Source organism: Epinephelus fuscoguttatus, linkage group LG19 (genome assembly GCF_011397635.1).
Source record: "Epinephelus fuscoguttatus linkage group LG19, E.fuscoguttatus.final_Chr_v1".
NCBI classification, from domain to species: Eukaryota; Metazoa; Chordata; class Actinopteri; order Perciformes; family Serranidae; genus Epinephelus; species Epinephelus fuscoguttatus.
Window position 1 is genome coordinate 18,765,124 of NC_064770.1, and position 24,419 is coordinate 18,789,542.

At 39.2% G+C, this 24,419-nt stretch overlaps 4 protein-coding genes across 6 annotated transcripts; 1 reads left to right on the forward strand and 3 right to left on the reverse strand.

The window, feature by feature from the left end:
• Positions 1 to 32: 32 nt before the first annotated feature.
• Positions 33 to 6,247, reverse strand: LOC125879668 (cell death-inducing p53-target protein 1-like). Its single transcript, XM_049561641.1, has 6 exons — positions 6,167 to 6,247; positions 3,466 to 3,615; positions 3,183 to 3,311; positions 3,011 to 3,097; positions 1,488 to 1,635; positions 33 to 1,337 (listed from the first exon to the last, which is right to left on the reverse strand). Exons 2-6 carry the CDS (start codon positions 3,605 to 3,607, stop codon positions 1,229 to 1,231), a joined length of 615 nt encoding a protein of 204 aa, XP_049417598.1. The 5' UTR covers positions 3,608 to 3,615; positions 6,167 to 6,247; the 3' UTR covers positions 33 to 1,228.
• A 105-nt stretch (positions 6,248 to 6,352) lies between these two features.
• snrnp25 (small nuclear ribonucleoprotein 25) lies at positions 6,353 to 9,359 on the reverse strand. The gene is made up of 5 exons (XM_049561642.1): positions 8,954 to 9,359; positions 7,144 to 7,234; positions 6,952 to 7,057; positions 6,790 to 6,864; positions 6,353 to 6,689 (listed from the first exon to the last, which is right to left on the reverse strand). The coding sequence occupies exons 1-5, from the start codon at positions 9,167 to 9,169 to the stop codon at positions 6,632 to 6,634; spliced, it is 546 nt and encodes a 181-aa protein (XP_049417599.1). The 5' UTR covers positions 9,170 to 9,359; the 3' UTR covers positions 6,353 to 6,631.
• A 240-nt stretch (positions 9,360 to 9,599) lies between these two features.
• Positions 9,600 to 13,263, forward strand: polr3k (polymerase (RNA) III (DNA directed) polypeptide K). The gene is made up of 3 exons (XM_049561512.1): positions 9,600 to 9,847; positions 10,011 to 10,098; positions 12,882 to 13,263. Exons 1-3 carry the CDS (start codon positions 9,737 to 9,739, stop codon positions 13,007 to 13,009), a joined length of 327 nt encoding a protein of 108 aa, XP_049417469.1. The 5' UTR covers positions 9,600 to 9,736; the 3' UTR covers positions 13,010 to 13,263.
• Positions 13,264 to 13,290: 27 nt separating this feature from the next.
• cdip1 (cell death-inducing p53 target 1) lies at positions 13,291 to 22,726 on the reverse strand. Of its 3 annotated transcripts, none has more exons than XM_049561511.1 (6): positions 22,623 to 22,726; positions 21,627 to 21,667; positions 20,389 to 20,538; positions 18,449 to 18,589; positions 17,897 to 18,170; positions 13,291 to 15,033 (listed from the first exon to the last, which is right to left on the reverse strand). In XM_049561511.1, exons 3-6 carry the CDS (start codon positions 20,462 to 20,464, stop codon positions 14,922 to 14,924), a joined length of 603 nt encoding a protein of 200 aa, XP_049417468.1. In that variant the 5' UTR covers positions 20,465 to 20,538; positions 21,627 to 21,667; positions 22,623 to 22,726; the 3' UTR covers positions 13,291 to 14,921. The 3 variants fall into 3 exon arrangements, with proteins under 3 accessions (XP_049417468.1, XP_049417466.1, XP_049417467.1); XM_049561509.1 differs by having other exon boundaries at positions 17,897 to 18,173; positions 22,623 to 22,725; XM_049561510.1 differs by lacking the exon at positions 21,627 to 21,667 and having other exon boundaries at positions 17,897 to 18,173; positions 22,623 to 22,718.
• Positions 22,727 to 24,419: the final 1,693 nt, after the last annotated feature.

Below are 24,419 nucleotides of genomic sequence, written 5' to 3' on the forward strand. Positions count from 1 at the left end.
AACTTTCTGGTAACACTTTACTTGAAGGTGTCTACATAAGGGTGACATGACACTGTCATGAACTTGTCATAAACATTATGTACATGTCATAAACGTTTATGACTGCTGTCATTAAGTGTCATTCGGGTTTTGTAATGACAAGTTGACATTGTTTGGGTTGTCTTGATTATGACAACTTGACATTAATTAAAGTGACATCACCAGAAGTCGTCTTTGTCATGACAAGCTGACATTAAATTGGTTTGGGATGTCCTTATAATGACAACTTGACATTAACATAAAGACATCTTCTGGTAATGTCATCCTGGTTAATGTCAAGTTGTCATAGTAAGGACATCCCAAACAAATTTATTGCCAACTTGTCATGACAAAGACAACTTCTGGTAATGCTGGATCATTAGCCATCCTGGGACTTCTCTCTCTGTCCTGGTCGTTTGTGCCACATTCCAGATGTTTTGGATCGGCTTTATTCAGCCTCACCTCTTGTCTCTCTTTACCCCATGTGTGCATGCTGTCCTTGGTTCTCTCTCCCCACTGCTTCTTCCATTATTTTCCCCATTAAAGAATTTTTGGAGGAAGTTTTGCCTTATTTGAATCAAGGGTCTAAGGACAGAGGGTGTCATAATGTTGTACATACTGTAAAGCCCCCTGAAGCAGATTTGTGATATTGGGCTGTATAGATAAAATCGACTTGACTTTGTATGAGTTTTATACACAGTGTTTTTATGTTAGTCATTTTGTAAATACAGAGATTATTTTGGATTTCACCACAAGCCTATGACCAACCCCAGTATGCCATTTCCCCTTTTGTGCTTCTAATAAAAACTATACATACAAGAAGACTTAAATTTTGTAGTTTTGCTGAAGAAACAAACAGCTCACCACATCTGTAAGCCTTAAGAGAGGACTGGATGTTTACATGATTTACTACAGGAAGTACTACAGTATATTTACAGTCATTGATAGTATTGATCTGATGTTCTAGTTCGGTAAAAGATCAGTTTGAATTTACAGATACATCCTGAAAACCTTATGTAATATACATTTACATACAGGCAGACTTTAGTCACCTCACCACTGCATGTTCCTTCTGACATGTGCTCCATTAAACCAAAGTCATTGCACCTGAATGTTTAAGCTGACAAACATCCTCAGCCACTGACATTCAGTCAGATAACCTCTGTAACGCTGAAACATTACATCACCATTCTCACCAGCTGCTTCCCTCTCAGAGTTGTTTAACAACTCGGATTGATGTTCGACAGTTGGGACATTTGTGTATGGTAGATTTGCACCTATCGACGCAGAAGGGAATGAGGCAACAGCCAGCCACGCAGCTGCAAAAGAAGGAAGAGGAACAAAATAAAATGTCAACAAACCTGGAAATGTACAACCATAACACCAGCTACACAAATAGAAACAGGCCAAACAAGTTGTGATTTGTTTTCTCATTAATATTTCACCAGGATAAAGGAATGGCTTTATACCCCATCAGAGCTGTCATGAAACACACCAGCCAGGTGACAGAGCTGACAGAGGTAGAGGTCTCTGTCATGATGAACTTTTTGCACTCTGGACACTGCGTCCTGCATGGACATGGTGGAAGTTTTTCCATGTCCAGAATCACTGTAGGGGCTGTAAAGAACAGGGAGAATTCATGTTAGTTTTCCCATCAAACATCTTGCTCATTATTTCTCTAAACCCTCCAGAATGAAAAGGGCACTTGGAATAATGTGAGTACCCTTTAGTAGCAATTAAAAAACATGGTAGAGCCTGGTCTCATTCCGAAGTCGCCGAAAAACATCTGCATGATACGTGGCTAGCTGCCATTACAGTTTAACAGCACCTGGTAGCATAAGGGGGAAACATGGCGGAAAAAGGACGAAAATGAAGGCGGCGAGGGTCCCATGGTCAGTGGATGGGTGCAACAAAATACTGACTTTCACCTGAGAGGGCGCTGTTCATGCCCCGTAAGATCCTTGAGCCAAACCCTGTTTTTTTTGCCTAAACCCAACCATGTGAGTTTGTTGTTGAAGGGGAAAAAACTTAAATTTATTTATTTTGAGACTGTATGAAAATGTTAAATTTCCTGTGAAAACGGAAATAAATTTTGAAAGAAGACAATGCGTGTAACAGGCAGAACGTCACAAGCCAACGCACCCAGGGTACCTTGCACATATGTGGATGTGGAAAGTCCATGACCAATCGTGATGTGTGACGAGGTCAGAGTGAGAATGTGTTGTAACATAAATTGTAATTAAAAAAAAAATAGTGCGACCAGAAGACCAGTGCTCAATTAAACGTGTCACATACCCATGACAAAAAAACACTATATACTAGTTTATCACCAAAAAACTGAGGTGCCACTATGCATGAATGACAAAGGCTAGATTTTAGTTTAGCCTCCACAGTCAGCCAAGATGGTCTATTATACATCTCACATTGGCACAATAAGACCAACAAAGAACTGACCTGGCTGCCTGTTCTGTGTAATTTGAAGCTTTTTAGGTTTTTGAGCAGCATTTCACCAGATGACTCGGCAGTACTCCAGGTGTGACAGAACGAGTGACTGAACAACATTGTGTTATATTTTTTTTTCTGTTTCTGTTTTAATTAGTGCTTTTTAGAAGTACCAATGTATTGGGGTCTTAGGGGCCATAGTCAAAAGCCTCCAATTCTGCCAGTGAAAACCGCACAGTTGGAACTATTAACTGAGTTCATGTGTGCCATGGTAAACATTATAATTCAAAATGTCACACTGAAAGGGGGTAGAGGCACTCTGACAGTCATTTTGAAGGAGACAGACATGTAACATCCTCATGTGCTCTGTTGTCAGCCCTACATACTGTTATTCCAAATGTAAAATGATGTTCAAAATCAACTAACTTCACTTTAACAAAATAATAATGATCTGTTTTTCTCAATTATAAAGTCCGTTCTCACTAGATGTGACGACTACAAGTGTGACAGGCAAATTGAACAGTCAAATGGAGCATCTGTATGTCCTCACCAGGGACATTAGGTGGAGGCTCAACATAGAATATTTTGGGTTCAGGCTCAGCAGGCATAGTGATCTCACTGGGGGTGAAACTGGCCTCTGACAAAACAGAAAAAGAAAAAAAAAGTTACAAAACCAAACTATGATGATGAGTAATAATTTGCCGCAGTAAAGTTGGTCTCACCTTTCTTGGTATTATTTTCATCTTTGAAGATGTTCTCTTGACTTTCTTGGAGCTTTTGCTTCTTTTCTGTTAGGTGTTTCAGGTCAGCATCAATGCTGTCAGTCTCGTGGTGATATGCCGCTTCGCCCTCTGGCAAAATAATTACATACTCATACATGTGAGACAGCGGAGGCAAAAAAAACAAAAAAAAAACAACAAAAATATGCAAAAGACTTGAGATAGCCACTTCATTTTCATGTTGCAAACATCTGTCTCATTCTTGAGACTTTCGTTCATACTTCACCTGTTTGTTTGAATTCGATCCGATTCCTCAATTCCTGAAAAATGGATTTCATTTTTTTTCTTTCTAGAAGTTCTTGTCTCTTGATTGAAAGAGCTTTCAGCTCTGTAGCTATCATCTCCAGCTCGCTTTCTGGGGAAATCATGATGGATGCTGAAGAGACACAGGGAATGAGTGGATTGCTGTTAGATCATAGGTCTGATATTTGGGTTACTGTATGTTTATGCATGTTCAGGGTACAAAATGTTCAGTACATGCAGTTACATCTGAATGTGCCAATTATATAGGCATTATTAGTGGTTACCAGTCTCATAGACAGGGTTAAAAGGGTCCTGCTACTCCAGCTAGTCGGTTCAGAAGGCCATTATCAGCCTATTAATGGCCGTGTTTACCCTTAAGGCATTGTTAAGGTTCGATACGTATGCAGACATGTCCATAATCTGCGTTCATGTCATGCTGACTCATCTATATTTGTGTACCTCATTTGAGAGCTTAAGGATACTGATGAAATGGTGCAATACCACTGGAAATTGTGGGGGCAGTGTAGCCAATAATTCAAGCGAGACCAGACCACTGGACATGATGAAGACTTTTTAAAAATGGCAGAACTTTTTGTAGAGCAGTTATGTGAGTTGGTCAAAAAATTTTAACATCTGTGTGACGTTACTTTGCTCGGGCACAAAGACAAACAGTAACTATGGAACAGCTTCGAAGAAATTGGACAGGAAATAGAGTTGAACAGTGGTGAGGTAAAAGTTGTGCAGCCCCCTGGTGGATGTATCCATGCCAACATAGAGGGAGCATAAGGGTAGTCACAGTTACATTTTAAATGGATGTATCAATTTTCGCGCAAAAAGGGAGTATAAAAGATCTTATGCGTTGACGTAGGAAGTCAGGTGATGTAATGTTGGTATAGAGTGAGAAAGTCCACCTCTGGAGGGAGTTGTACATGGTAGTGGATGGGTCAAACAAACACAGGACTTTCACCCAGGAGATTAAGGTTCATGTCCTGTGTGAAACCAAAAGTCAGCGTTGACTTATTTTACCTATATAACGGATATCATGTAACATTACATTAGTAAAAAGCATAGGTATTTTAATTGATTTTTCTAAACCCAACCACACAATGTCGGTACCTAGACCTCCCACTTAACAAAGACTAAAAATAATGATTGTTGTTACCGTGACGTCACCCATTGGTTTGTGGACTCCTGTTTTAAAGCATCGAGTTCGGCAATTCAGCCATAACCATTTAGTTTTTTGGAGCCAGAAGTGACCATATTTGGGCAAAAGGGTAGCACAGGAGCGAGGGCTGGATCTGACTAAGAGGCCAAGGAAACTATCAGCAGACAGCCTGTTACTCAAAGCGGCCCATCCTTAATTATGCATTACTTTGGGCCTTAATAAAAGTGAGTGAGTGAGTTATATAAAGATTCACCCCCTGTACAGTTGACATGAATGCTGACATTAGGTATAGAGACCAAAACTATTTTGTAGCAGGCTGTAAACATGTTTATTCTTGCTGTAAAGCTGGGCATTTTAACATGGGGGTCTAAGGGGATTGCCTCGCTTCTGGCACCAGCCTCAAGTGGCCATTTTAGGAACTGCAGTTTTTAGCACTTCCATTTGGCTTCATTTTTAAGCCCCAGAGGTTGCCGCTTGGCACCTTATGGGCTGATAACAGCGTTCTGAACTTAGTAGTCGATGTAGCAGGACCCTGCTAAAACCACTATTAATGCCCATTTAATGAAGTGATAACAAAATGGGTGCAATTATCATATTATGAGACTTAGCAGGCTTCTTTAGCATAATTTGTTCAACGTGAAATTAACACAATACAGTGGAGGTATAATATATAACTCTGCAGACAGCGTTGGGTTAATCTTCTCAAATGAAAACATTGTTAAATCTATATAGGCAAATCGATTCCCAGGTTCTGTTTGCATATTTCTCTCTTATCTGTAATATGGAACATGGACACATTTCACAATTAAAAAAAGGCAGACTAAAAGTATGTAATAAAAAGACTCTTTGTCGTGATGCCTGTCATGTTATCCATTTATGGCTGAGGAGGAATAACAAAAACAGTGAGTGGGTGGTCAACAGTGTGGTAGTGCATCTCCAAATTGTCTGCCATGAAGAACAAATTTATATTTCCATTTTCTTTTTTCTCAATATTCTAAGACAGTAAGTATGACTCTGGTGCCGGCTTGTTTTATTTTATGTTGTCTGGTAAGCCCACACGGGCTGGGCGTAACTATTTGCATAATACAAAAATAAAAATGGCCTAAATCTATAAATGAAGCATAAAAGTGCTCACACACTGTCCACTGTACCTTTAGTGCATTTTATATCAAGTCTTAGGTTGAATTCATACTTAAAAGACTCTTCAATGGCATTTTAAGGTGGCTGGTTAGAAAACTTACTAAATATTAAGCACTGTATTACCAAAAGATAATGAATAATAAAGAGACAGTTGACATAGACCTTATAAAACAACTTCTAATATGAGTGAGCAAAAGTACCAAAAAAATAATTTAGACTTTCATTTTCAAAGCAACACATTTCCACACAAATTTCCAGCTGTAACCGCACCGTGCTCACTACTACACTATAATAAGTTAAAAACATTACTTAATCATCCCAACTAACCGAACAAAGTCCTGTATTAGAAATAAAATTATATAAAGAGAGTGTGTGTTACCGTATATATTCAGCCGCTCTCAGCGTCTCCTGTCCAGGTAACATTCAAACTAAGTCAACAAGGGCAGGTATTGTTCAGTCATACCAGGGAATATTCAAATTCTCAGGTTACAACTGCCCTCTCTGGAAAATGTGTCAGGATGCTCTTGTTGAGATGCAAACAAAACACAAACACACACAACAGAAATAAAAACAAAATACCGTAATATAGTTTAATGTTTAAACACAGCCAAACAAAATCACTGCACACTGGCAGTAAAAAAAGCTCCAGATATCATATTTACACGCAGCCTCTTGGAGAAGCAGCTCAGCTTGTAATGTCCACAGCAATGTCACAAGACTGCCAAAACACTTGAAATAAAAAGTCTTGCAATCATGAATACTGAAAATAATTTCAAGTCTGCCAGGCAGGTAGCACCACTGCAGGAACCGGGTGTTTTTTTTTTTTTTTTTTTACTGTGATATTTCACTTTTTCCTGAGTCTCTTCATGAACGTCACTTCATCTCTGTTCCTGATCCCGTAGCTGGAGAAATAGAGAGAGGACAAGGAAATAAAATCAAACGGCGCTGATGATAACATCATCACCACCACAGGTAAACGAGGTGATTATTTCCCACACTTACTCTTTAATCCTCATCTTGTCGTCCTCGAGCTTTTCCCCCTGAAACACCAACTGATAAGTTCTCCAAACATATCTCCTGTGAAAGAAAGGAAGCAAACATTCACATAAGAATCCTAAATGCCTTTTATTTTCTAGTGTTTGTTGAGTGTGTTTGTTTGTTTACCAGCTGACATGTTTCACTCCGCCTTCACGCTGTTGTTTCAGCTCCATGAATCTGCGAATGGCTTTCTTCAGGTCAAGCACGGTGGCATTTTGCACCACCACTATGGCTATATTTATAAAATAAATGATTATGAATACAACATGCTATGATAATATGCTTCAACATGAAACAACAAACCATCTCAACACTTACGCATTATCTCGCCATCTGCCTTTAAAACCCTCACAGTCATCGCCTGGCCGTACTCCAATGCAATCTGAGAATTCACCTCCTCCAGAGTCACCTAGAGATAAAGATGATTTATTGATAACGTTCATGACCAAGTTTTTGAGGACTGGAAGGACAAATGAGGGCCCTTGTCAGAGAGTGAATGTCATAACATACTTGCATAAACAAGTGCGCCATCTTTCTGTACTTCAGTTAAAATGATCCATGTCCAGTATTACAGATGATTTGCTGTTATACGTCTAACCTCCAGTACTGGAAAAATACAAATTTGATCACATAAAAGTGAGTGCAGAGCAGCTGAGGTGCTGGTCTATATTTTACCCTGAACGCTAACCTTTCTAAGTAGTCGGCTTAAACACAATTTGTCACAGAATATGACCCTCAGCCATGGACTAAATGGAAAAAAAAAAGTTGCCTGCTGTAAATAATCTTTATATATTACACTTAATCACGCTAGTATACTTATTCAAGCATTTGATTGGTTGTTAGACAGAGAGCTAACTGCCAGTCATTTTGATAAGGAACTAATCATTGTCACCCTGGGCTCTGTGAATTTATTTAACATGTTTGATAGACTAAATGATTTATCCATTTACAAAACAACAGACAGACTAAACAATAATGTCAGGTGCATCTGTAAATGAAACCAATTACAAAAAAAAATCAAAAAGGAGTTCATTTCATCTAAGAAAAAAAAGATTCTTAGAATCTTTATTCTGCAAGTTACGTCTATTTAAACTCACATCTCTGCAGAAAAGGTGGATGAGGGGTAGTCATCTTAGACTGTGTGTTTTGTCAATTCAATTCAATAAGCTTTAGTGGCATGACATTTCTTACGTGTTGCCAAAGCACAAGTACAATCTAAGATAGGGAAATTCAAAAACAATTAACAACAATGCATTATTACAAATGCATACACATACATTTTAAAGGAGAAAAAAGTGAAGGAGTGAATAAAAAGGCAGTTGTGTTGGTTGTCTCTTAGGCTGTGACACACACTGACTATCTATGGTGCTGATGCTATTTTCTCCAAGCAGATGCTGCATTTAGTCTGGTCAGAGAGTGAATGAAAATCTTGGAGTTTACATTCAATTTTTGTGAAGAACTTTGTCCTGATGTCTTCATGTGTGCTACATTATAGCAGGAAATGTTGCTCTGTCTCCACCTGTCTCTGAGGACAGAGCTGACACAGCAGTCAGGTCTACCTGTGTCTGCCTCTATGTCCAGGCTGTGATCACTGAGTCTGTACATAGTCAGCATGTTTCTCAGTTTCTGATCTGTCACAGTGGTCAGATAGTTTGCCATTGTGTACTGTCTGTTTACGGCCAAATAGCATCGAAGTTTGTTTTGGGTTTTTGTGGTAGATGTCCAACAGTTGATGTTGTTTTCTTTTTCTTCAGCTATAATGTGGTTGGGCTGAATTGTGTGAGGCTTTGTGCTGTTAGAGGAGGTGAGCCTCAGGACCAGCTGACTGAGGGGACTCCTCTCTATGTTCTCCTCTTGGCAAAGGAGAGCCTTGTAGTGGTAGGAGATGTCTTAGACATTCACTGTGGGGAGTGGGATCTTTACTTTACCAAGTCTGAGCATTTCCAAACCAGCGAAATGAAACTGAGACTAAGACACTCCAACAAGTTCAGAGACATTGCAAGAAAGATTAAAGAATTCAGGATGTATTCAACCAGGAGTGTGTGTGTGTGTATGCATAGCCTACTGCATGGTGATATTTCTGTGTTTTAATGACAGCACAAGTGCATCACGGACAGATCAAACCAACCTGGATTGGCAGATCACAGAGTAAAGGATCCTGCACCAGTCGAGCCAGTCCCTCCTCGAAAATATCTAGGATCTCTGAGTGAGGAAGAGCCTCCTCATCTTCCTCCTCTGCGTCTAAAGCTGCCATCTCTGTCAGCTTCTCTTCTTCCACCTCTTCAACCTTTACAGACGTCTCCACACCTCCGACGCAGGTGTCCTGACTCTGCTCCTCCATCATTGAGCCCGGTTTGTCACGTGGGAAATGTCAAAACTACTTAAAACAAATAAATAAAGATATAAATAAACACGAGTGAAAAATACTAAAACATTTTAGCGAGACTCTGGCTCAACTAATGCAGCTGACAAACATTTCTGTACTGAAAACTGTTCGCTGAAAGGAGCCATGAAGTAAACAAACACTGTGTACGGTAAAAATCGCATACCTGAAGGCAACCGTAGCTCAATGCAAATGGTTCCGCTTCGTGAACGTAAATTCAGACCCCACTTTGTTATTTTATTGGGTAAACATGTGTATTATATTATTATACATTATTCGTCGTGGACAATATTTCTGGAGTGGTCGTAAAATGAATATATAACCACATCCTCTCCTTATATTTCGTTTCCCGACGAGCGGTAAAAACAGTAGCACCTACTTCCGGCAGCCGCTTCCGCTGCTTCACATGGACCAAACTGTGTACACCAGGGAAACTTGAATATTTTGCTAGCTGTGTAAAATATAGCGCTCATATTCAGTCTGTTATTTAGTTTGTAGTTGTTAGATAAATATTTATTACCGGCTAACATGCTGCTTTTTTGTCCAACCTGCGGAAATGTTTTAATAGTCGAGGAAGGACAGAGGTGTATGAGGTTCGCCTGTAACACCTGTCCGTATGTCCACAACATCACAAGAAAGGTGAGTTATGTTGTTATCGCTTCACTTCAAAGTCGTATTATTAATTAGTATTACTGTCTAACATTTTGTATTTTGGTCAAAAAAGATGCTGCTCCTTGGCTCACATGATGTGGCTACAGTTTCTGTGTTTCTGACATATATATCTATATTTTTGTTCCTGCAGGTAAACAATAGGAAGTATCCCAAGATGAAGGAGGTGGATGATGTTCTGGGTGGAGCTGCAGCTTGGGAAAACGTGGACTCAACTGCTGGTAAGTGACATTAAAATTAATGGTGTGCAGGCTTCAGTTTATCACTGCATCAGAGGCCAGTGATCCTGGGTCTTTTTGCCTTGATAAAACTGAAGCAAGTGTTTTCTGTCATGTCAGAAATCCTCCATGTCTCTGTTATATACTGCATGTGGTTTATATTATCACCCAGAATTTTTGCACTGGTGTTCACCCCCATTTGTCCACAACAACACCTTTTACTTTCCCTTGTTATGCATGTTTACTTTGACATATGACGTAAAGTACTCTGCAAAATAATAACCCCTTGATGTTTTTCACCATCTGTTGTGCTACTAAATTAAAATGTTAAAATTATTACAAGCTGTTCATATTTATCTGAGATCTATACAGTGTGTTTTTTCTTTAAATTAATACAATAGTAATAAGTAAATTGTGTTTATTAAGGTGAGACATGGCATGCAGTGGTCAATTTTGAGATTTTGCGCTAGTTTACTCCTTGAATATGTATTCTTTCAAACTGCTATAAAGAAAACATTCAAATGATACATTTAGACGTTTATTTTAATACATTTAATCTACTTGCGGCAGTAAGAAGTTAGCATTGTGCAGTGTAGGCCAATATGTTTATTAGTTGGGTTACAACACTTGTAGGTTTTATATGCCTGTCATATTATTAAATGATCAATTTTCATGAGCTTGAAATATACTATATTGTTATTACGAAGGGCCTGAACATTTATTCTGTTTGTGAGCAATTGTTTCCAATAGAAATGTATTAAATTCCCCTATGCCGTTTTCTCAAAATGAGCTTTTTGTCATACTCCAAGTTGAACATCGCTGCCTCTGTAGCACCTATGTACACCAAACTTTCCAGTTATACACCTAGCTATATTCTGAAGATATATACAGAGGGATTTGTTAATAAATCATTCCTAGCCTGATTTATGTGACATTTTATTCCCAAAAATATGGTGAAAATCAATTTTTGTAAGGCTATATGGACAGTATATTTTGATTTTCTAGGTAATAAAAGCAGATATCCTTAAATCCCTCTGTATTTTTTTTTTCATCTTATATGTAAACAGAATGAAAAAAGAATTTTGCACCTGGCTTTATCAGATGCTAAAATATATGCAAATTAGTGCATATTTAATGAGACCATGTCTAATTTGCATAATTAAACATTAAAATTGTAAAAACTTGTAATACATTTTTTTCATACTATTGTACATAATAAACTGGGGAAGTTTTCATGATGATATCTATTATTTTAAAATTTGACCCTATTCACCTGTTGTGTCATGTGTAATGATTTTAAGAGATTAAAATTACAGCCTGAGTTAGACATCTGAGCAGCTCTGCCTTCTGCTGTTTTATAGATGTTTGATATTTAAATTGAACAACCCATAAGTAAATAATGCCGCGTTTTATTATGTGCTTTATTACACCTGTATGTGCATGTGGGTACACAGAGTCTGCTATCAGCTGCCTATAAGATTCTGTGGAAGTACTAAGGCTTTAAAATGTAAGTAAATTCATAATCATCCCTTAGTTACACAGAGAGGACGTCAGGTGTGTGTTTTACAGTTACAGAATTACTGTGTTGCCAAACTATATCGCTGTCAAGGGCAACAGATTGTGATAATATCAATACTCCGGGATTAATCCATCAAGAAAACACACCTGTAATAATAATCTCATATTTCTGACTTTAAACTGTCTTCAGAATCAGAATCAGAAATGCTTTGTTGATCCCCAGGGGGACACTGTAATAATAGGTCAGTCACTCTGATGTCAAGCATAGAGTTGTAGAAGTAAAAATAAGGAGTATAAAAGTATGAAATATGTCAAATTTAAAAATAAAATATATGCAATATGCTCCAATGCTTAACACTGGTATGTATCACACATAAAAATATAAATATTTATAGTATGTAAAGTGTGAAAATAACATAAAATATGTGCCTTATGTTACATTACAGTGTATAAAACTAGTATGGAACATTTACAAATATAAAAATACATGGATTATACTACAATGTACATCACAATATATACATAAATAGAAACAAGAATATGTGCATCATATGATAAATATACATTAAAGAGTGGTGTTGGTAAGAATACATTAGGATACTGAAGAATATTGCACGCATCTTACTCCCCTAAAATTTTGTCATTATCAGGTTTTACATTTAAAAGACAGATGAACTCTTAAGTTGCAATGATCTTTTTTTTTTTAAACATACAACATAATAATTCTCGCTATCCCAAACACTGGTGCAAAAAAGGGCGTGCATTAATCTGCATGTCCTATTTTAGTTCATTGCAACTTATTTTTATATAGCTACAAATGTGCAGTTTCTTTATTTTGAAATTATTTTTAAACTTGAAATTTGTGGACCCAAACTAAAAAAAAATAAATCAAATTTCTTCTACTTAGGATCATTTTATGCACACAAAAATACCAAGTCATGGGGTGTCTGTTTTTTTTTCTTTGCACTGTATAACACCGTTGACCTTTCTAGGAAAACCTCATTCCTCGAGGGTCTGTTATAGTTGGCAGAGCTGTTCTGGTTTTCAAGCAAAACTTTGTAAGAATACATTAAGGCTGCACGCACACACAGATTTGTTTTTCTTGGAGACGATCCTGGTAGGAATGTGAATATTAATCAGGTGAGCTGTTACAGCTGCGTTGTCTCATACATGATGTCCTCTCCTTTACACAGTAGAAACCATGTATGGTAACTCCAGGAGTTGTGGTGATTCCACACTGACACTCTGTACTTGCCATGTGTTCACAGAAACCTGTCCGAAGTGCGAGCATCCTCGGGCGTATTTCATGCAGATTCAGACCAGATCAGCCGACGAGCCGATGACGACTTTCTACAAATGCTGCAACGCCCAGTGTGGACACAGATGGAGAGACTGAAACCTTTTGCACTTTGAAAATCGTAAAATATATTTAATGCTTATGTGGCACAGATGTGACCCTTATACCCTATCCTTCATTTTTGAGCTTCGTAAATAGGCTCTGGTAGATATTTTTTTTCGGCTTCTGATGATTTCCAGTCAGTGCAGTTCATCTTCTGTGTGTTGACACAGCTTAAGAAACTTACATTTTCTTTTTATGTTTGCAGATATTTACTTACAGAACTCACTTTCCAGGCATGGTTCATTTTCTAAGTAACATTAAAATGAGTGAAAAAAAAATCATGTTCTGATTTTTATTGATAAAATAGTACCTGTATACAACAGTCAAACAAATTTTGACTTACATAGTTATACATATCACGGACATTTAGAGAGCAATGCAGACCAGCATTATCCACAACAATGGCATACAGTACTTTGTATTAAAAGTTCAATGCAATCCTTCAACTCAAAATTCACTTTCTTGCACAGCTTAGCTAGCCTCAAGAAGAAAAAACAAAATCAAATGCACATAGAGTCAAGGAACTAGCCGGTGAGAATTATTCGTTTGGATGTGTGGCTCATGCAGACAAACTGCACTTAGTGAGTGAAGGTGAATGGCAGGTCGGGCATGCTGTGGTGGCCATACAATGCTCCTTTGTTGTTAGTAGTAATCTCTATGGAATCACAATGTTGTTTTGCAGGATGTCTGATACAGTCATTTATTTGTAGCTTATTTCCTAGCGGAGGCCACTATTTAATATTAGTCAAAAGACATCAGTATTTATCATCTAACATGCATCTGAGCAATGCGGGTAATCTTAAAGGTCCGATGCCGCATTAGGAGGGTCACAGGCTAAACAATGTTGTGATGATGATGGTGCCACCACTGTAGTTTGTTTGCCAACGTTCTTAACTAGAGAGAGGACATGTGATTGCTAAGAGTTCATTAAGTGTGTCTCCATCAGTAACAGTAAAACTCTAAAGTCTAAAGTCTGACACTGAAAGTCCTCAAAGCCCAAATCTCTCAGACTAATGACAGCTGAGGTTGAGAGTTTTCATGAATGCATCAGAGGGGGGCTGGGGGGACTGAATTCCAACTTAAAGTGCATATCTTGGCTTTATCTTCAAAATAAGTACATCATGGACAGAGGGCGGTAACTGTTAATCACTCGGCATTTTGTGACTACTGACTGAAGCCCTGAAGATTAATAAATATAGCATGTAACACCAATCTCGGTCGTTCGCCAAACAAGCAAATACGTCGGTCTATCGAGCTGCGAATGGTTCGTTAGTTTGCTCACATTCGAAAAGGGATAATGATAAAAGGAAAAACTAGATCTGTTAGAACCAAAATGATCATACATGGACAAAAATGTTCACAGTTCTCAATATTAACTTGTTAAAATAATGGATAAAATATCTGAAATAAATATGAGAAAAAACAAAACAAAGCTAACCCGGCATGTTTGTCTTCAATATGCTGCTTCTCAGCAAGATTCACAGATGATTTAAATAAATAAAGTGACCATTTTCACAGCTTTCTCCTACTGAGGCTGTCTATCCAGATTATTTTTTTGACCTTTATCATGCATAACATCACAAGCCTTGTCTCAGAGTTTCTATACCGGATCAGATGCACCTGCGTGCAAGCTGCCTATCCATCTCGTTTTTTTTGTGCCCTATGTCTTCTGTAGCTCAGTGAGATTTGTACATTTCAAATGCATGTTTACACATGAAAGAATTATGCTCAAAGATATATACAGTAAATATTCTGTGAACTAATGAGAAAAAACTGCACTTACAATTTAAGAGGGCTACACGACACTTTGCAAAAATGGGAGGAAAAAAGCCTGTCACTACCAGCAGGAGGAACTGTGAGTTTTATGTGTGTGCATGTACACGTCTCTGTAGCATACAGCTGTCGGTGGTTAGCATATACGCTTGTATGTGTAGATGTAGCCCTTGCAAAAAGGGCAGGTGTGTGTCACATCCTTGAGGTCGTCAATCAGACAGGGAATCAAGCAGCAGCCGAGATCACACCTGAAAACGAGGAACAGACACAAAATATTAATTCACCTGCATGTGGTAACAGACAGTACAGTAAGTGCCCAGAAATATAAGAAAATAAGAAGTGAAAGTCAAGTAGAAGAAACGACACTTCAGTCTGAGCATGCAGACTAAAGTAACAATGTTATAGCCCATGCATTCTCTGCATGCCTGGGGACAGGCAACATCTACCCGTTCAACCGGATTTGGATGAAGTGAAGACCAATAGTTACAGACACACCATTCAGACAGATGTCAGAAATAGCTCTGTGACGATGCATAACACAAAATAGCTAACCACGCCAACTGAATCAAGAGCACGTCTGCATATTCTGTCTTCCTCGTGTGTCAAACCACAAACTGGTGCACCTGCTTTGCATATACAGGCCACTGAGAACAGTTAAAAGGCACGACTATGCACTTGAGTTTCGTTTTCTGACAGTATTTTTTGTACACAGATTTTAATATATTGAAATCTGATCCCATTTTTTGTGTTTTTTGTAACTTTCTATTTTGTTTATTTGTTTTATTTTATTCTTGAATGGAGGGTAGGATGTGTTGGATTGATCAAACCTTTCAGACTGTATTGATGATTGGAATTTTAATGAACACTAGCCTATTAGATAATGACACAATAATGAAATTAAGGGTAAGTTTGGCATTTTCAACATGTAGCCGTTTTTCCTCATGTTTTTGTGCCCGAATGACTAAGGACAACAACTTCTGATTTTTTTCCAAGTATTGAGCAAGACCACTGTGGACAAAAGCGGCTCAACAGGCTGCAATGTTACCATCTTAGGCATGTTCACTCATCAATTTGTGTACAGTAGAAGTGCTTGTGTTTGCCACTGACATGTTCAAATTACTATTGGAAGTGTCTGACAACATTTCGAAAGTACCCCAACAGAGACAGGTGTTTTTGTTAGAGTGAGATCCTTTTTGTTTCCCCAGAGACAGTTCCAAACCTACCTGCCACTACCGTCAAACCCACCAAACTCCATTTAAATAAACAGTTTTGTTTTTTTTTAATTGTAATGCACACTTCATTCAAAGTCAACGGAAACAAAATAAAACTCACAAAATCAGTCTTGGATTGTCTTTCCACTGTTCCAGCAATTGCCATCTCTGGTTTGGTTGACATTAACCCAGTAATTCACTCAGTTAGATATGAAAATATGCTGCCTCTATAAATGCTAAAACTAAGTTAATCAGTCAGGTAGGTTTGGTAGTGGCAATTTTAGGGCCATTTCTTGTGAAACAAAGATGACCTTATTATTTCACAAAAAGGCTTTCTATACATTTTCAGACACTTTGCGCGGTATACCGGTTCGTACCGAAAACCGGTATTTATTTTCATTATGATATGAATTTTTCATATACTGCAGTACCGGTGAAAAGGCCAAACAACTTCCGGAACATGAGCGGTGGGAAAGTCTTTCAGTGGGGACCCATTTCACCACTGCACACCACAGGCGTGCTAGAGCCAGCGAGAGTGAGAGCTTAGAGAAAAGTTTAGAGGCGAGAATGGCTGCCGGAGAGAATCCTGAAAGCGAAGCAACTGCACACTTTGCTGAAGTAGAACATGATGACCCAGAAGAACTCAAATCAAAAAGAGCAGTGTTTCCCCTACATGCAACTAGCAGCAGCACACCACCGCTGCTGATTTTTTTTTTTTTTTTGTCTTAGCTCTTTATTAAACTACCGTTATATCATTTGGCGCTACGGACTCTTCATATCCAGGCCTATAGAACAGGTCTATACCTTGTCCTGTTATTAAACAAGATAAATAGCCTCATGTTATTTATGTTGTTTACACCACGGCATGTCATTTCTATCTCTACATGGTCACGCATTAACAATTCTCCTCTGCTCTCCTCTGCTCTCTCTCTCAGAGTTTCACCCCGATGAACCATAGACCACAGACTCTCTGACTCTCTGTCTCTGTCTCTCTCTCTGTCTGTGTCTCTCTCTCTCTCTCTCTCTGAGACAATTATAACTTAGCACGGCACTAATGGAGCGGAGCCTGCGTTGCATTCAGGCATTGTCGCGTAAATAACAAATTCCAGCACTTGAATAGGCCATAGCACGACACAGCAGCATGTCAAGTGGGCCAAACCCGAGCAAAATACCGTCAAATACTGTGAAACTGATATGATTTATATATTTAAAAAAAAAAAAAAAAGAAACGTGATACGAAAATGTTGTCATACCACCCAGCCCTACTTAAAGTAGCCTGTCAGTGGCAAAAATAAGTCCTTTCAACAGATGTAAACTGACAGGAAAACATGCCCCGAGTGATTTTATTGCAGCCTATTTCACTGCTGCCGGTTGCAACATCTTGCTCAATAATGGACCAATTTCATAAATTATTGTTGCAGTTAATCACTTACAAACAAAAACATGAGAAGACTCGGTCCAGGTTAATAAATACCAGACCTACACTTAAAATGCTGCACACAGCACCAACAAAAATGTTACATCTATCGAACGCACAAGGAGCTCTCTTCAGTGACTTAAAATGACTTGGAATGAACATGTCTATAAATGCCAGCCATAAAGTTCTGGATGAGGTTAAGTCTAAGTGATATGAATCAATTAACTGTTTAACCATTCTTGAGACAGAAAAGCATTCTGATAATTTATGGATGACCCCTTCAGAGAATTGCATATGCACAGGCCCAGCTTTAAAAATCTAAATTCTTCCATTTGGGTAAATGAGCCCTGCGTCTTTCAGAAATGGTGTCACTTCTTCAAGTCTTATGTGTGTAATACATGTTTATAAATTAGAGGGTGCAGGGCTGACAAAACCCACCACAAACAACCGCAAGGTGACCTCGATCAGTGTGCTGCTACTCACCCTACGAAGAAGCAGAAGAGGCAGAAGAGTGTGTTCATGAGGCCGACATCGTGGGAGATGCGGGTGACGATTGCCTGCTGACAGTGCGGACACACGGTCTGCACTGGTGAGGTCTGAAACATTTCCCCCTGCAGTACGGTCACAGTGGTGGCTGCTCCCGGAGGAGCCAGGACGGTCGCTGTGTGACCTCCCATGTGGACAAAGTGACTGGGACCAGGGCCCATCTGTCCTGGCATTGGGTGAGGATAGTGACCGGGCGGAGGTGGGTAGGGGCCTCCTGTGCAGAAGGAAATGACACTTAATATAGTGTACTGGTGAAAACATTGAATTCAATAGTACTGCCGAACCCACTGAGAATTAACATTATGCAGCTTTTAGTCATTCTATACTCTATTAACAAGTGTTTCCGAAGGACATTAGCAAGCCAGATGCTGTGCTGAGGTGAGGACTGAACCTGGACTGGACTGCACAGACATAAAAATTGAATAAATATTGGAATTACATCACAAGAAGTGGTTTTACGTGTTAATATATGCAAAGTGTCTGCAGCACCTTGTGGTGGTGGAGGCATTGGCATGGGCATGGGCCCTTCTCCAGGTACATGTGGGGGAAGAAAGCCTGGCTGTGGGGCCTCATAAGGTGGAGGACCGTAGTCTGGAGGCAAGGGCTGTCCCTGTATTGGAACATTTCTTACTGTAAGATGACAAAAAGAAAAGAAATGGCATTAAACACAGGTGTGCACAGGTTTGAGTCAGAGTCAACAGAAGCAAAGATTTCATACTGCAAGATTCCATCTTACAAGCAAACATTACACGACTTCATCTATTTACATGTTTACAGTTCTTGGTATATTGACAGGTGGCGAGGTTAAAGGTATACTACGCAGGATTTTCCTATAAAGATTCATACAAAAGTGGGTGTCCTTCTCAATCGTCACTCACAACCAGGGTTACCGAGTACCAATTCTTGTTAAAACCATCTGCGCCAAATTTCGGTACCTGTGAGCGTATCTGAGTGACAATGCCAGGTTTAGAAGAGAGGAAAAAGTGCAGCTAAGTGCCCAGAATCCCGGCCACAGAGCACTGGGGCTAGCAACTGAGCCCAGCCAAGGAGCTCCGCAGCTGCCCCGTTGGCTGCCCCGTTGGCTGCCCCGTCGGCTGCTCCACTGGGTTCCTAGCGAGCCAAAATAATCGCTGCAGTGCTGATCTGCCAAGATAGTTTCAGCTTCTTTTCTTTTCTATATTATTCCTAGCCTGGTATCCCTATTAGACAATTGCACACGCACAAGCAGACAGACAAACAGAGACAGATAATTAGCTCTCTGTGTGATAATAAAAGAGCAGAGGAGCAGAACTGCTTTTTAGTCTACTTCTTCACCCCTGCAGCTTGTTCAGAAGTTACATTTTTGACATTAAAGAGACAGTACAGAAAAAAGGTACCAATTTCCAGGTACCGTAACCACTACTGCTACTAGCACTACAAAAACACAAATATAGTGGAGCTAAAGGAGTTGGCTTCCCCTCTTACTTTCACTGAAGAGGGCTGAAGGAGAGGATGGGGATGCATACTTGGCCTGTTCTCTGTTGACCAGGGAGGTGCCAGTCGTTAGCTTAGCTAGTTTGCTCAAGTGTCGGCTTTTCCATTACAACAAATGTGATGTTGCTACAGTGAAACAACAGCCTGCAGTGTCGTACAAGCAGTGTAAGGAGTAGGGGCCAAGTTTGAAATAGGACTGCAACTAACGATTATTTTCACTGACGATTATTTCTTCGATTAGTTGACTAATCATTTTTATTGACAAATGTGGTAAAATGTTGAAAAATGTTGGTCTCACAAACCCAAAATTATGTCATCCATGTCTTGTTTCGTACTCATGACACTCACGTTTTAGTTCACCATCATGGGAGAGTGTGTAAAGCTGCCAATATTTGAATGTAAGAAGCTGCAATAAGAGTACTTTGGGGTATTTTCATTGTACAATGACTCAAACCGATAAGTCGACTACTAAAATAGTCACCAATTATTTTAATAGTCGATTAGTCATCGATTAGTCAACTAATCGTTGCAGCCCTAGTTTGAAAGTTACGTTTTTCTACAGGTCCTGCATAGTATACCTTTAAGACACACTGAAGCTGCTTCATGACATCAGCAAGTTTAACATTCACTGGAGCCTGTCTCTGAGATCAGCGCTGTCCTGTGTGCCTGGATCTTCTCACATTAAAATTTCATTCTCAATTCAACATGAAAACAAACTGCAGCCACTGGTCAGCTGGCGCTGCTTGATTATCACAGTGCGTTAAAAACATTTTCTCCTTCGTGAATGTATCTAGGTTAGTGAATCACTTTCTAAACAAACAGATGGACTATTTTTAAGTCTCCATGGTGACAGTTTACTCAAGCCACAATAATTAAAATCAGGTCACACACACTCCGTCTCCGTCTGTGAGTGCCTGTTAACAATCACAACAACCCTCCATGTGTGGTTTTATTACCAGGTTGTCCATTCTTCTCCTCAATAAGTGGGGCGCTGGGACCTCCAGGGTACGGAGGAGGAGGATCACTGGACATACTGGCCGGAAGTCTGTATAGGGAAAGGGGTTGGGCACAGAGCTCCCTTCAAATCTCTCCTGAGGACTTTTATTCTGTGAAAGAGAGAAATTTTTTTTTTGCACAATTTGAGTCCCATGGCTAATTACTCTCTGACACCGACTTCTCCCAAGCCTTAAAATGTCCCAACAACAGTCAGAGAGGCTAATTAAGTACTTTGTGTAACTGCCGATGTCAGTCTGCACGTGTACCACACGTTTCACAACATCTGAGTAAAATGCAGTGAAGTTTTAATCAACTTTATGATGGAGAGCAGTGACCTCTGGTTTATTGGAGCAGCGCCTGATTTTACCAAGTGATCAAAATAGTATAAAGCTTTTAAAAACTGCTCTTGTAAAATGCTTTGAAATTGAGACAACAAACAAATATTTGATTTGATTAAGTGAGCTTTACCAAAATCCACAGTTATTAGTGAAATTTTAAGTAGATAAATATTTTCGTGTCCTGCTAGCTTACTCCTACTTGTAAGTGAAATGCACCCTTCCATGACCTGTTTCTGTGCAAGCTTGATTATTAATTAATGCAAAAAAGTTAGTGGTAGTATGAATTTTGTTCTTTTTAGCCATTGGAGCAGGATTTAAAAGCAGCTGACAATCCAGTGTTATGATTGAGTGCCCTAATGATTATCAGAACAGTAAAGAAAACGTTAATAAAAGGATTTTCAAGATAAAAAATGTACCAACTTTTGAGGTCTGAATGAAACGAAGACAGAGAAAAACCACACAAGTGAGAGCTCCCCAGTCGTGTCTCGGAGCTCAAGTTTCAGTAGGAAGCATGATTTTCTCTCAAGCTTAACAATGCATGCTGTGGCTGAATGCAAAACACATGTCTTAGAGTTCTGGATTATTTATTTTGGTGTTTTTACAATGAGCCTGGGCTTATTTTGCTACGATGCTGCACAATACAACAGCTGTGAAACAAATACTAAATATGTGAAACTGTGACAGTGTCAGTGCGATGTTGCTGCTTCCCCCTGATTATTATCAAAGCTATGTATGGTATGGGAACAATCTGCACGTCTTGCACAGTTTAAAACATGCAATTGTGAAATGGTCCTTGACAGATGTCTGCAACTGTCAACACGGTCACAAATAACTGGCTAACAAGGAAAACAAATATTTACCTGCTACTGGGTTAAGAAAGATGTAGGAACCGTGCCACAATCTGTAATATGACGACAATGCAAGTTGCTTTAATAAGGTACATCTGCAAAGATGGGCAACACCAGAACAAATGCAATGACTACAATGCACAGGGTTAATTTCTGACAATCTAGTGGGGTTATTTTGTAGTTTTCCAACATTAAATACCATCACATTAGTGGCTGTGGTGCCCAAAATGTAGACCTTTGTTAGCATCAGCAGATCTGCCCCCATCTTTGCTCATGTAGTGACGTCAAAAACAAAAAAGCAACATACAAGTGAAACACCACCGCAATAACAACTCTTTGTGCAACATCAGGTGTTTATTAGCTGATAAATAACCCTCATTAAAGTTTGACAGGAAACATTTTCGTATAGTGGTGTGAACGCTCCTAAGCTAACCAACTAGCTAGCTCGCTGGTGTTTTTTAAATCCTTCCCATGGATGTGATCCTTCCCCAGATAATCCAGCTCAAAGCTACTTGTACAGCTAACCATGAATAACTTAGTTACATAATAGAGGTTAGAAACCAGGACTGGTGTTAACTTGAACTGGGGCACGTATCTTGTACAAATATATCTCACATTAGCATTTACGTTGATTGACACGGTAGCTAACGGAGATAACCCGGAGTTGTGCTAACGCTACTAGCATTGGCTAGCTAGCCAGGCAGGCAGCAGATAATTTACCCTATCTGGTTTTTATAAAGATGTTAAAGAGCGAGTGTTTGTTTGTACTCAGCTGGTTAGGTAACTTGGAAGACAAGGGTGTGTTTGTTTAGCCAGAGCAAAGCATGTTTGCTAGCTGTCGTTAGCTAACGTTAGCTAGCGTCGCCATTCTAAGGCACAGAAACCACAGGCTAAAGATAAAACCAGAACCATGCTAGTGAATGGACAAAACGTCCAGAGCACTGTGAAATATTGTGTATGGTCGAGAATGTGATGATGCAGCTGTCAGTGTGCTGACAGACAATTTACCTGGTTTTGTGAGACACGCAACCTGTCCGCGGTGTAACTGATGTTGTTTGACGTTAGCAGCTCTGATCCTGCTGATGAGGGTCAACATCCGCTGAGACGGATTTACACCAGACGTCATTAATTGTTTTTCACAAGCAGGGAATTTACAAAAAGTGACAAGCGACACATTTGTATCATTATTTACTCATTTTTGAGTGTGTGTGAGAGTCAAATTTAAATAGCACCCATAATAAAATAAAGAAAAACAAAAAACAAAGGACGTTATATTTTATTTTGAAAGTAAACACCGGAAGTGTTTCAGGCTTGAAGCTTCAACAGCAGGTAGTTTCCAGGACTACACTCTTAAACGCAACAGTACACCGAGTCCTGTAATGATCACACCAATAATGAGTTTTACAAATATATATTTATGACAATTATTTCCATATCAATGTTATATTGCATTCGTGTGGTGTCAGAATAATCGTAATAATAATAATCCTAGGGTCAAAGCAGACACGGGGTAAACAGTAATATATAAATGATGCATATTAATGAAAAAATAAAACTGTGATGGAGCTATTTTGCCCACTAACTAACACATAGACTGTGTTTGGGATGGTTCAGTTTAGTGGTGATCAGTCCACCATTTACCACAAGATAATAGAGAAGACGATTTGCTGCCCTCTGGTGGTTAAATGGAGGGACCATACACCCTTACAATCTTTGCTGGGAAAGAAGAAACGTCTCCATGTTCTCCAAGGTTATAAGGCATGATCTGAGGGACAACATTAGGCCTACACAAAATTAATTGCGTGATAAAAGGGCATCATCTATTATTGTGGAAAGGAAATACATTTGGTGGCAGACATTGAACAAGAGTAGGCCACAAGCATGAACAAGCAAGAAGTCTAATAAAACTAGGAAATGAAACAGACTGATTCAACATCAGTTTTCTCTCATGTACATGCAGATTGTCACCAGCAGATGGTGGAAGAACCGTTTACAGAGGAGCCTTTGTTCTTTGGTATTCACAGGCGTAATATGCTCAGTGCCCTTGGTTCTTATGAGAAGTTTGGCACAGCAATCTGAATGAGCTGAAGTTGTCTGATGGTCTTTTTGGGGTGAACCACAGAGGTGGTCATTACAGTCCAACCTGCTGGAAATAAAGGCATGAATGAGTCGCTCTAAATGTCATCTGGATATGAGACCTCTAATTCCTGCTCTTTGTTTAAGATGGTACAATGCTGATTCAGTTAGTGCCTTGTTGTGACTGCTGAAGCTCTGATCTGACTCTGTTGAAACCTGGTTTTCTTCATTATAGCTCTTGAATCAAGATGGCTAATAATAAACTATCAGTGTGTTTCCAGTCAGAGACAGTTCCCTCTGATTTTACAGAGAGCTGACACTTGACCTCTTCATTTACATGGAGCTATAAATAAGGAGAGGAGGCCTGCAGGTGCATCCTGGGAAGGACCAGAGGGAGGAGTAGAGAGGTGATGCTTCACTGATGGAGGATGAAAACTCTGTTTCATTTGCTCATTTTATCTGATTGTCTTAACAACTGCAAGCAACTAAAAGCAGGCAAAGTCACATTAATCTCTCTGTTGAGTTTTTATTGTGAATTAACACCTAATAAAAATGTTGCCTTATGAAATGTCACATAAATATTCAGGAAAGAAATATGTCTGTTATCTTTGTGTCTGAATTATCAGTGAGATGAGCATCAGGAGAAAAATCAAATCTCATGAAGGTTACACATTTTGTAGCACATTATCATTTTAAATGATGTTTTCATGAGTACAAATAAACACAAAC